The sequence below is a fragment of the Onychostoma macrolepis genome, chromosome 06, assembly GCF_012432095.1.
Source record: "Onychostoma macrolepis isolate SWU-2019 chromosome 06, ASM1243209v1, whole genome shotgun sequence".
Lineage (NCBI taxonomy): Eukaryota > Metazoa > Chordata > Actinopteri > Cypriniformes > Cyprinidae > Onychostoma > Onychostoma macrolepis.
The window spans coordinates 29,957,034-29,969,728 of record NC_081160.1 but is presented as its reverse complement, the minus strand read 5'-3'; the positions used below and the strand labels follow the sequence as shown (position 1 = coordinate 29,969,728).

General features: G+C 37.0%; 1 protein-coding gene across 1 annotated transcript in view; it reads left to right on the top strand.

Annotated features, from left to right (window-relative positions):
• The first annotated feature begins 510 nt into the window (after window positions 1-510).
• Window positions 511-12,695, top strand: part of gnai2b (guanine nucleotide binding protein (G protein), alpha inhibiting activity polypeptide 2b) — a 50,036-nt gene continuing 37,851 nt past the window's right edge. Inside the window, exon 1 of the mRNA XM_058777914.1 lies at window positions 511-1,290. Coding sequence (XP_058633897.1) covers window positions 1,173-1,290 — 118 coding nt within the window. The 5' untranslated portion in view covers window positions 511-1,172. The remainder of the gene's footprint in view (window positions 1,291-12,695) is intronic.

Here is a 12,695-nt window from a genome sequence, read left to right as displayed (position 1 = left end):
CAGAGAAATGTGCTTTTTGCAAGATAAATTAAAGACAAAAATTACTATATTTAAAATGTCAATGAAGTAGCTACAACTTTACATATAGCACAATAGTGATAAACAAAGTTGCAAGTTAAGAGCATGCTAAATATAGTATGCAGATAGCCTTACTTATTTATGAAAAGCACATTTTTAAAATAGCTTATGGAGGAAAAAGTATTAGCCTACTTAGATAAGACTGTTTGATTTAGACCAACAGAAACATTATTAAAACTGAATTTATGTACTAAGATTTTTGAGTCTTTTGTGTGAATATTTCTTATTATTGTTTAAACTCTACCGTGTAAATAACAATTGTGTTATTATATTAGATATCTATTAAACTTGAGTTACGCTTTCAAAGAACTAGTGAATCATTTCTAACTAGTTCATTGAGTCAACTGAGCAAACCGATTCACTAAAATGAATCGAACATCCCGCACTAACTTAGTTGTTCGGAAACAGCAGAAAACTACTGCATTTCCCACAATTCACGCGCAGTGGTTCATCAGTGGGTGGGTGCCGCTGCACGCTGTGGCTTTTTCACATTCTTACGCTCTGTTTATTCCTCAGAAGAAAGCAGCGCGAGCGGAGCGCCACGCCGAACGCTGCAACGTTCTGATTTCGAATTTTTAAATATTTTGAATCGCCCTGAGCCAGGATAGATATGCAGAACGCTTGAATTTGAAATAAAACACCAGAGCTGTTTGGCGGCAGAATTGCTCACCAGTTGGATACAATTTCGCGTGCAAAAACTGACATCTTATTGAGTGCAAGCAAATGATTTTGATTTCAGGAACTGTGAACGGTAGATGAAAGCGCCGACGTCGCGGCTGCTCTTTGATCTGAAAGGAGGCGCTAAAAGAAGGAAGGAAGGAAGAAAGAAAGATTGATTGATTGATTGATTGATTTGGTGGGAAACTAAGCAACTTTTTAATCGCGTCTACACATATTCGAACCCTCCTGATTGATGGAGAATCACAAGCCAGGGATTTACGGAATCAGAGCTTTCAAATTGTGACGCTTCGCGCTTTTATAGCACATCTGTCAATCCACGCGGCATCTTTTTAGTTTACAGTTCTTGCGCGGAACGGGCCGAGCCGAGCCGATTTGACTTATTCTTTGAAGTTTGACGCGCGCACGGTTCGATCATGGGCTGCACGGTGAGCGCAGAAGACAAGGCGGCCGCCGAAAGATCAAAGATGATCGACAAAAACCTCCGGGAGGATGGAGAGAAGGCTGCGAGGGAGGTGAAACTGCTCCTGCTCGGTAAGTCATGGCACGTCATGTGTGTGTGATTTTCAGCGGGTCTGTGTTCAGAAGGCTCCCGCGAAACATTTCGTTTTGCAGTGCTGTTTGTCACACGTTTCATAAAACGACACGCCAGTACTTTGCTACTCGTTTGGAGGACATACGTGTATTTAGTGTGATCTGATCTGATCTGATGCAAGATTCGGTTCGGTTCGGTTATTATGGATAAACGGGATGGATGCAAACATACCAGCATCCGTCTGATGCGCGTTTGCCGTCTTTCATTTGAGATTTCAATCCACAATATTATTTTCAAAGAATCAAACAGGAAGAAAATACCATGTTTTTGTATACGAAAATACCATCGTAGCCTATACCTTGAAGCAATTTTGCATACTATAGCCTATAAATATGGCGTTACCGTGTTTTCTAGACAAGGAATCATGGAAATAGCATGTTTTTATTTGATCCTTGAGAAGAGATGTACATTCCGTGGTGTTCTTCGAAGCACATTGGAGTACCATGGTACTACCATGGTGTTCTGGACATACACATGCATCAAGTATCATGGTAAAGTGATGATTTCAGACGGTATAGGCTATGTTTTCATGTTACTCCAAGCAAGGTACTGTTTTAAAATCACATAAAAGTACCACGATGTCACCATCTGATATGGTCATGTATGAGAAAAACAGACCTTCAGTATCTTAATGCTCTGTCAATACTGTTGGATGTGACATTAAATCTAAATAATAGCTTGGAGAGTGCAAAAGTAATTGAGATGCTATATAGTGTGTAATCTTGTTTTCTTCATGTAGTATTATTTAGCTTATTCAGGTCAATTTCAGATGTTCTCAAAAATAACCAACTGCAATAATACATTATGTAACTCTTCTACTTATACTTCCATTAGCCATACTCACCTCTGCATTGGGGGAAAAAACAAAAAACAAACATACATATCAATGATTAATTATGTGGTTTCCATGGATACTGCATTGTCCCTTATGCTGATGTGTTTTGGCCTGGTCATAAATTGAACGTTCATTCAAAGTTATCTGGTATTTAATAGCATTCTTAAAACATTCTTAATATTTTTTTTATTTTTATTTTAGTTGGATGTTTGTCTAAGATGATTTAGAGAACATTCAAATGTAACATTCCCATAATGTTTGCAAAATAATAAAATCAAACATTCCCCTTAATATTGTCTTTAACGTTCACATAACCAAGAAAACGTTTAAGCATTTAAAAAACAGGACTTTCAGAGAACGTTCAGAAATAATGTTTTCAATACTTGGACATTAGTGAAATATCCTCAGAACATATTTTGTTAGTTGGGTATTTTGTATCAATAACTTGGAATTTTATAAAGCAAAAGAGGCATTCAGGAAGGTGCATGCATGCTGTTTGATTTTTAGCAAGACGACCAGGTTAGAAATAAACAAAAGTCTGCAGGTAGTGCTGTTCTGGAGTAACCCTGCTGTGACAATCAGATAAGTACGGCACTAAACAAAAGACTTCACCATTCAATTACACTTCATTAAAGCTGAGTGCTCCTGCTGTAACCAATCCATTTTTATTTTGTCAGGTCCATTGGTGGTAAATGAAAGCATGCTTGATTTGGAAAAATACTTTGGAGAGGGGGAGGAAACTGCACAGTTCCTGTAGTTACTGTATGCATATACACACTTGTTTAATGGATCTTAAGTCATTAATTATTTTAATACCAAATCATCAGTAGAGAAACTGACTTCACAAGTGCAGTAGATATGCACAATATTTACCTTGTGTGAATACTGTGCAAAATAATGGACATGTAAATAATTGGTAATATATCTTATAACATAATTTACAGAAATTGTTTACTTTTTATTGGTGAGGCTATTTGTTGACTTTTTTTTTTTTAGGAGATACCAAGGGAGTCCAGGTTATTACAAAATTTCCAAATATTGTCTGATTCTTTAGCCTAGCAGATATATCAGTATGTCTGTAGTATTTTCAAATGCCAAAAATGTTGGGTCTGTGTTTTCGATGCAATCTTTATGTAGCCTGGATAACACTGTTATACACAGCGTCCCTGTTGACTTTACAATATGATGAAAGTAGTTGCCCTAGTAAACTGTGAGCATGTCAAAAACCACAAAAGAGAGAGAGAGGATATGATAATCTGCTTGGTTTTAACCTAGTGCACACCATTTGTCACCAATTAGGCATTTCACTTAAGTTTGGTAGTATCAGATTTGGTCATAAACCAGATTATGAGATTGTCAATCTATTAAAGTTAGTGTAGTTGCTTAAACTGTGGCCTAATTCTGAATGGAGCCGCCTCGCATTTCAGTGCAGCTTCGCTTAGTCGTAATCTGGAGCATTTGTGTCCTCTATGTCATATCCTGTTAGTGGCGCAGCATGTGTGCTCTGATGCTGACAGCATGGGGACAGGTGTGACAGCGGTGCTCTCCACAATACGCTTTACCCTACGGAGAGAGCAAGCAGGAGTGAGAATACAGGGAAAACGTTCCCGGGGAATAAGGGAGACGGGCTTTAGATGTAATCAAAAAATTGGATGAACTTAGTTTGACACTGATTCCCCCTAGGCACATATACCACGTTCAACTTTAAAAATATCTGCATGTAAATAAATAAAACCAATCCAGGAAGCACACATACTACATTATTCACATCGCAGGCTTATAGTGTTAAATCAGAAATGAGACAAGCATCACCCAGCGCTCAAGTCCTGACTGGTTCGGTGTAAATATGGGTTTCCACACACACCACAGTGTTTACAGAGCTCCCACTAATGACTTCTTACGGTCAGCTCTGAAAATGATAGATGACCACAGCAGTAATCTCATGCCGTGTAAACACTATCCAATTACTCCATATTCTGCCTTGTTCAGCGTTTTCACAATATTGCTAAATGTACATAAACCATCAGTTTGAAGTATCCCGATTTTGAAAGAAATGCTGGCTGCCTGGGTTACTTTCCATTATTTACTGGTTCAAATCATGTACCTGACAGGGAGCTATTTTAAAATTCTCTTATTTATGCCTACTAGAAGATTGTCAAAGGAATAGTTCACCCAAAAAGAAAATTTGCTGAAAATATGCACCCTCAGGCAGGCCATCCAAGATGTAAATGAGTTTGTTTCTTTATCAGAGGAAATTGAGAAATTTTGTATTACAATACTTACTCACCTGTGGATCCTTTGCAGTGACTGGGTGCCGTCAGAATGAGAGTCCAAACAGCTGATAAAAACTTCACAATAATCCACACCGCTCCAGTCCATCGATTCACTTGTGAAGTGAAAAGCTGATGATCCATCATTGATACATCTTTAACGTCAAACCATTGCTTCTGGCTGATGCATGAGCCCTCTATCTTTAATATCGGTTTCGCAAGTAAAAAGTTGTCTCATCTGAACCAGGAGATAAATATGCACAGATGAAGTGTTATTATGGACTCATATTTTGGCCAGAAGTGATGGTTTTCATTTTAAAACATCTTTTTCACATTAGTATCAATGCAGCTTCAGCAATAGCAGTGTAAACACGGAGCAAAGCGATTATATAAATTGTATGATGATTCACCTCTGACACATGAGCTTCTATAAGTGCGTTTACATATGTGACCTTATATGTTGCCAGGATATTGAGCATAATCAGAGTACTATCATGTAAAGGCACTCAGTGTTCAGCTGAATAGAGTGATTTTAGCCTTTAATACCTCATAAGAAACTGATTATAAACTGAGCATATATTTAAGTAAAAAACATTTTCTCACTGCTCTGCAAGGGCTACATCAAATACTCTTAGAATTTTCAGAATGAAGCATTTTATAGGCAATTTGTTGTCTACAAATTGAGACTGACACCTATGACGCCTACAAAATGTTGTCTAGGTAGAAATCTCGCTGAGATTCATGACAGAAACCTAGCATTCAGACAGGCTTTTAATGATCATTTTTTATAATAGCCTCTTTCGCTCTGGAGTTCCTCAGTATGCGTCATGTTTGGAAGCTCTCGCGCCAGAATTACTGACCTTGCCACCTCCTCATGTCTCTGATGAGCAACTCACCAGTATGACACACGTCTGCTGGTCATGGATACTCCAGACTCTTATCAGTTTAGTTTAAGTTAAGAAGTTGTCAGGATGTTTGGATGCCAAGAATATCCTAGAGTCAAGTTTTGTTGTTTACTCTCGAGAATATGCCCACAACATGGATGGCAAGTGTTGAATCCCCAAACAACTGAGGAGTCAAGGTCGTGTCACAGAGCAGGAAGTACTTTGTGGTCTTGTGTTTATGTTAAACCAAGCTTCTTTAAACACTTTCATTCTGCCTAAACACAACATCTTAGGTCTACTGGGTTGGCAAATCTCAAGGAAATTCCAGAAGACAAAAGCTATGGGGACAAGAATGATGAGAGGTTCCTTTTGAGCTCAGTTTTTGAAAGGAGAATGACCGGCGGCGGCAGTCACATCACATAGCTAATGGAATTGTGCCACAGAATGGGGGCAAGTGACTATCAGGAGGGTTTGTGTGCTGGAAGCTACAGTTATAGACTCTCATTTTGAGAGGTTATTCTGGTCTCTTTTATCCGAGACCATTTTTTGAATCTGCGTGCGCGTATCCTTTGCAATTCCCTGAGGAAAAGAAATTTGCAATGATTCAGCTGCACATCATTTAACAGCAGACTACAGCTTGGCGATAGAACTAGAATTATATCTCAATATTTTTCTCCAAATGATCTCTCAATGGCCGTTAGGTTGGAATAATGGTACCTCTCACTAGGGAAGTAATTAAAATGAAGAAATATATTTATTTATTTTTACACTACGCTTAAGTTTTTTTTTTTTTTTTTTAATTAGTGCTTTATTAATCAAAGATGCATTAAATTGTTGTTGCATTAAAAAAGTGACTGTAAAGACATATATAACCTTAAAATTATTTATATTTTCATTTGAACTCTTGGAAAAATGTATATAGTTATAGTTTCCATAAATAATATAACCATAACTGTTTTCAATATTGATAATAAGAAATGTTTCTTGAGCAGCAAATCAGCATATTAGAATTATTTCTGAAGGATCATGTGACACTGAAGATTGGAGTAGTAATGGTGAAAATTCAGCTTCGCATCACAGGAATAAATTACATTTTCATTTATTTTTTTTACAGTATTTTTGATCAAATAAATGCAGCCTTGAGCATAAAACTTATTTTAAAACTTAAAAAAACAGCCCCAAACCATTGTCATTGAGTAATTTATAATATTATTATATTTCTCAATTACAGTTTGTCATTTCAGTTTCAAAATGATAAATCAATCAAATTATTTCCAAATAATTAAATCAAACAGCTGTTGCGTAAATTCAAATGTAAAGTACAGAAATGTTGCTGTGATTGGATATGCGGTTTTATTGTACAGATTTCGTAATTGCACAAAAAGCTTAACACAGCACACCGAGAGGATTTTGGGATAAAAACTGTTGTATCTGTTGTTAAAAACCTAGAAGGCAAGTGTCTTCCGTGATTTATCAGTTGCACTGTTTACATGTTGAATGTTGAGTCATTGTGTTGTGTCTGTGTAACTTTGGCTCACGGTGTGGAGAGAGCAGAGGTCAGAGTAGGATACATCCTGTCGGGAGGGAGCCGCAGTCCCAGACAGTGATAAAACGCAGCGCCTTCTCCTTTTACCTTCAGATAGAGTGCAAAAACAACTCGCCAAGGTGACACCTCTCGCAGAACAGGTGACAGCTTCCCGCACAGTCACTGTCACACACTTACCTTTTCAAAATACATACCCCCACGTACACACACACTTCAGAACCAGACTGTGTCCTCCAAAAACCTCCTCTGTGATTCATTCGTGCACACATTTGAAAACAGACGCCTGGCTTCTAGGTTTCCTATTTCAGCTTGTCTCGAAGGTCTTACATCAACCTTGCCCAATTTGAAAGTGTCTTTCACAGAATGTTGTCAGATCTTCAGGTCTCAGCGTGGAATATGCCAAATGTTGGTGTTCTTCTGAAGCTTGAAGAAACCTAGTGTTCTGTGGTTATGTTGTGCTGTTTATTTGCTCCATGTTTTATGAAAAAGAAGTTTCTATGGCTTGTGTGCTAGATTTCAAGTCTTTGGGAGCCATATGATAGCTCTGTGTGAGGAACAGATTTTATTCACTGAATTTGTCGTGAGTGGTCGCAAGACCAACTAGAACCAGTTACAGTTTGCAAGAATGACGTCAAACCTGTTACATCAACAGAAAGGAAAAAAATCGAAAGGAAAAACTGATGAATTGTGCAATGTGGGTCGAATTTGTTTTCATGCTGTCTTTGAGGTCTGCTGAGATCCTCCACAGTAGATGTTTTCTCTGTTTAGTTGTTTGCAGCAGCTACAATAGCTGTTCCTGTATTGTCGTGTGTATCATTTGGGATGTTGTGCATTTATTGATCTCAGCCTGTTGGGGCTAAAATGCTTGCAGCCATTTACCAGCGACCTACTGTGCTGTTTCTGTCATTATAGACTGTAATGCATCGGCCGGTCTGCTAGTTTCCCTCACAATCATTGTCAGCCCATTTTCATTCCTCCAAAGCTCAGAAAATAGACTGAACCTCCTGTGGCCTGTTATAATCTGTGTGCCTTCAAAAGAAAGAAAGCAACATTTATATATTGTAAATATACACTACCGTTCAAGTTTTAATGTTTTTGAAAGAAGTCTCTTATGCTCATTGAGGCTGATACATACAGTAGAAACAGTAATATTATAAAATATTATTTCAATTTTAGATAATTGTAATATGTTAAAATGTTATTCATTCCTGTGATGCAAAGCTGAATTTTCAGCATCATCCTTCAGAAATCATTCTAATATGCTGATTTGCTGCACAAGAAGCAATTCTTTATTATTGTCAATACTGAAAACAGTTGTGCTGCTTAATATATTTCCAGGATTTTTTGATTAGAAAGATAAAAAGAAAGAGCAGCCTTTGAAATTTAAATCTTTTGTAACATTATAAATGTCTTGGCTGTCACTGGCCTAAATTGCATAATTTTCAAATAGTTTGTATGGTTTTTCATTGAATATTGTGTAAAGTATATGTTCTTCTGATTTCAGCAAAGTAGTCTACGTCTCAAGGTGTGATTTTTAATTATATTTCTTACACTCCTTCATCTCTAAATACATTCATTGACCACTGAAAAACAGTGCACCACTACCAAACCTGTCTGGTCTAAAGCACACTGGGTAATGTTAGTACTCGTGTATTAATGTGTCACGCAACTTTCAGTCTGTAGCTTTGGTTTTTTTTAATACAAATTTATTCTCTGTTATTCAGTATGTTTTTCTTTAAGATTTACTTCCAGATTTGTCTATGAAAGGTTTCGTGTGGTTATGATGGTGGTTTTCCAGTCACGTGCTTCTAAAATCCCCACCACTAGCTGGTCAGTCTTTCGTTTAAATATTATTTTTGGTTTTGTTTCATAGCTGTTGTTTTGCCAAATTTCCCTTTGACATTTGACAAGTTTCACAGTGCTCATTTGTCCAGTAGATCCTGACCATGATTGGTTTACAGTTGGAGCATGTCTCCGACTAGGTTTGGGGGTTCCATTTTTGTTTTCTTTCATAAAATCTGCAGTTGATTAATTTTCTGCATGAGCCAAAATGATTACATTCATTAGAAAGCTGCCCACGCTTTTGTTCTTGTGTACTTCCTGGGTCCAGTTTTGGGCGTTGGTGTATCTCCATTCATTGACTTCTCGTCTTGCCAGACGGAATGTCGAGGGACGCTTGGGGAACTGTGAGTCCCATCTGACACAATGGCGTTGGCCCTCCGGTGGAGAGTTTGAACTGTAGAGTTTGAACACCGGCTCTGTAGGAGTGCTCTTTGTGAAGCTCTTCTCTTTTTGAAGCACTGCTCACAGATGTAAATTAGGCTCAGGCTCTGATTAGACCACTTGACGGGTGGCAGTATAGAGCCACACTGGAGATCAAAGACACCGACGACGACTCTTTAGACCCCAATGCTCTAAATTGGTATAATTTATCACGGTAGTGAATGGTGTCATTATGGACACCCTTCTCAGCATCTCGAGAGCTTTCTTTTCTTGGAGAGGACACTATGGTAGTGCAATAAGTATACTTGTTATGTGAATAAGTGGATTAAATTTAAAAGTAAATTGCTTGAGTATAATCTGGAGACACATTGAGCATAGCAACGTTAGTATGTGTGTGTGTGTGTGTGTGTGTGTGTGTGTGTGTATATATATATATATATAGCTATTTAATTTTGTGAAATATCATTAGAATAACTTAAAACGCAATGTATTCCTGTGACGCAAACCTGAATTTTCAGCATCATTACTCCAGTGTTACATGATCCTTCAGAAATCATTCTACTATGCTGATTTGGTGGTGTTATTGTTAGTGCTCAATTATTCAATATGGTATTATCACTGTTGGAAACGTCATGATACTTTTTTCAAGATTCTTAGATCAGTACATTTCAAAATAACAGTATTCATTAGAAGAATGCATCTTTTGTAACGAATGTCTTTACTGTCATGTTTGATCAATTTAACATCTTTTGATCTTTTAAAAATTACATATGTAATGAATATCATTTTTAAACTGTTAAAACACAAGAATACACGAGAATGCAACACCTTAAAACACAAGAATAAAAAAAAAAGAAATGTGTCAAAAAGACCAAAAGCGCTGGTTTCTGGTTTCTTTTAGGACAGTGTACCTGCCATCTAATGCCATGTTTAATCAACACTTGGATTTATTGAAATGACTATAGCAATATTACAGTTGCATGTATTCTGTAGTGAGTAAACAGATATCTGGTTAAACTGCAATCTAAAACTCCCACCACATGGCTGGTGGTACGTGTTTATGAATTATGATGAGACTTTGATTGCATTGCACATTCTGAGTGCATCTCGGTGCGTCACAGTCAGTTTCCCCTGTACGCTCTGTGCTGTACGTTTCCCAGACTCATCATGCAATTGGCTGTCTTTCGTTTCATTCTTTATCTCGAAACAAGCCTCCTGCTGCTTACAATGACATGTGATGAGGAGAGAAAAAAGCTAATTATTAACGAGGAACAAGTGCATTGAACGAATTTCATGTTTGAAATGGTGTTGATTTTTTTTTTTTTTTTTTTCTCAATTTTTGCAATTTTAGTGGTGGCAACTAAGCTGAATTTAGACCAGAAGCATTTTTAGACCAGAATATCAAACTGAGTTTCTTTGACTTGGAACAGTAAGAAAAGCCATAATAACCAACTGGCAGTTCGTGATTTGATATGACGTAACCTCATGTCTTGGCAAGCACAAGTTATGTTGCCTTTATTAGCATATTGGAGTGATTTGCCAGTAGCAAACTAGTAAGTCAAAGAAAGGTTTATTACGTTGTTTTCCCCTTGGCGCGAGTGGAAAAGTTCACGCCTGAATGTGTGTGATTGTGCTGCTGCATTCAGCCAGCTGAGCGTTGTGCTGAACTGATCTCCATAGACGAAATTACTGTTTGCAAACAACGCTTATCTGCAGCTCTTCTGGGTTGTCTAAAGAAGATTTAGTACTTCAATTAAACAGAGCTGTGTGCAACCATTTCTACAAGTCTGAGATTTGGACTTCCTTTGATTTCCATCAGTTATCAGGACAAATCTGCAAATCTGCTTGGATCCGTTTGCTCTAATCGGTCCTGGTTGACCCAATTGATCCGCGATTGGTCTCATTAGATTTGTTTCACTTCTCAAATCTTATTGCTTTGTATTTCACTAGTTGTACATGGCTGAAAATATCAGATCAGATAAATGACTATCGATATCAAAGACTAGCCTGATTTTAATGATAAAATACATTGTCACAGACTAGCTTTTTGTTAAATGACATGCAAAATCATTTATTTTGAATGTAGTATGTAATTTGTACAATCAAAACCATTCAATATCAAATGCATGTTGTGCATCTGTTGGAGTTTTTTTCCCACATTATACACGGTGAAAGTTATTTTTGGAAGTTGTGAAGAGTATAGGAGTGCATTTTGCAAGAAAATACCATTACAGACTTTTCACTTTCACAATAATATTGTGCCTTTTCCTTTATAATTACTTGCAAAATTTACTAGAATTTTCTCAGTAAAAATATTTTTACACAAATTTTTAGTTTAAACTGTATGCCCCATTAAAAAAATATATATATTTCTTTATTATTAAACATAATGTCACTGTATGATAACAAATATTTTATATAATGCTTAACGGATCAGTAGAATTGCAGTACTGCTCAATCACTAAAAGCTGCTTGCCTGAAGAACAACCGTTGCTTGTTTTGTGACATCAGAATTTAATCTATGCAAGTGTCTTATTTTGAGAGATGTTAGACGCTCAGATTCTACATTTGTTACATTTGTGCATATATAAAGCCTATGAAATGTTTTGCAGTGATTTTTCTCTATAGAGCAGCCTGGTTTTAATAACAAAATACATTGTCGGTATACTAAACACTTGAATAGAGGCCTTTACAGAATAAACATTTTGGTTTTGGGTGGCACGATTATGACAAATCATTGCAATTCATCTTACTTATTTAATGTTTTACAGTAAATGTTACATAAATTATGCACAAACATGCATGTCTGTGATTGGTCATATTGCTTAACCACTGCAGATTACTTGCAAATAGAAAATCTGAACAGTAGTAGACCTAAATAGAACTGCAGTTGACATTTTTCACTGTTAGTTAATTGTGGCAGCTTTAAATGTCTTTTTAATTAATTATTTGAGTGTGAAGTCCTGCCTTTCGATTTTTCTCCCCTGAGATTTGTGATTTCATTACAAGAAGGCGGCCCACTGTAGGCTCGCACAAGATCTGATGCTGATATTGTAAGAATATAATATAACTAGAATCATCTTTGGGGCACATTGGTCATGTTGTTGAGGAGACAATATAGATTTGTAGTGAGTTGGAGTGTGTGTGTGTGTGTGTTACATAACCACGCATCGGTTCCTCAGAACACAAGCTGTTAGCTTGCGTCCGAGTCACCATGGAGACACGTTTTTATCTGTAGGACAGAAGTCAGATGAACTGTAGTGTTTTTCCTCAATATGAGTTCAGCCAAGGCCATACATCAGTGTACATCTACAAATTCAGCCATAAACATACAACACAATGTTAGCACACAGTTCGTCATGTTCTGTCCTTGAATGAGTGTTTGTGTTTGTGCATCAGAATAGATGTTAAAATTGTATGGATGAGCATTGGTGTTTCCAAAGGGCTTGAGCAGTAAGAATGTTTTGTATGATTGTAAAGATTTTTAAAGGCAGATGCTGATATTTAGATAATAGAATGGTTGGTGCTGATAATGAGGATATTTAAAGGATGAGAAAAGTAATCAATCAATACTTAATACACACCA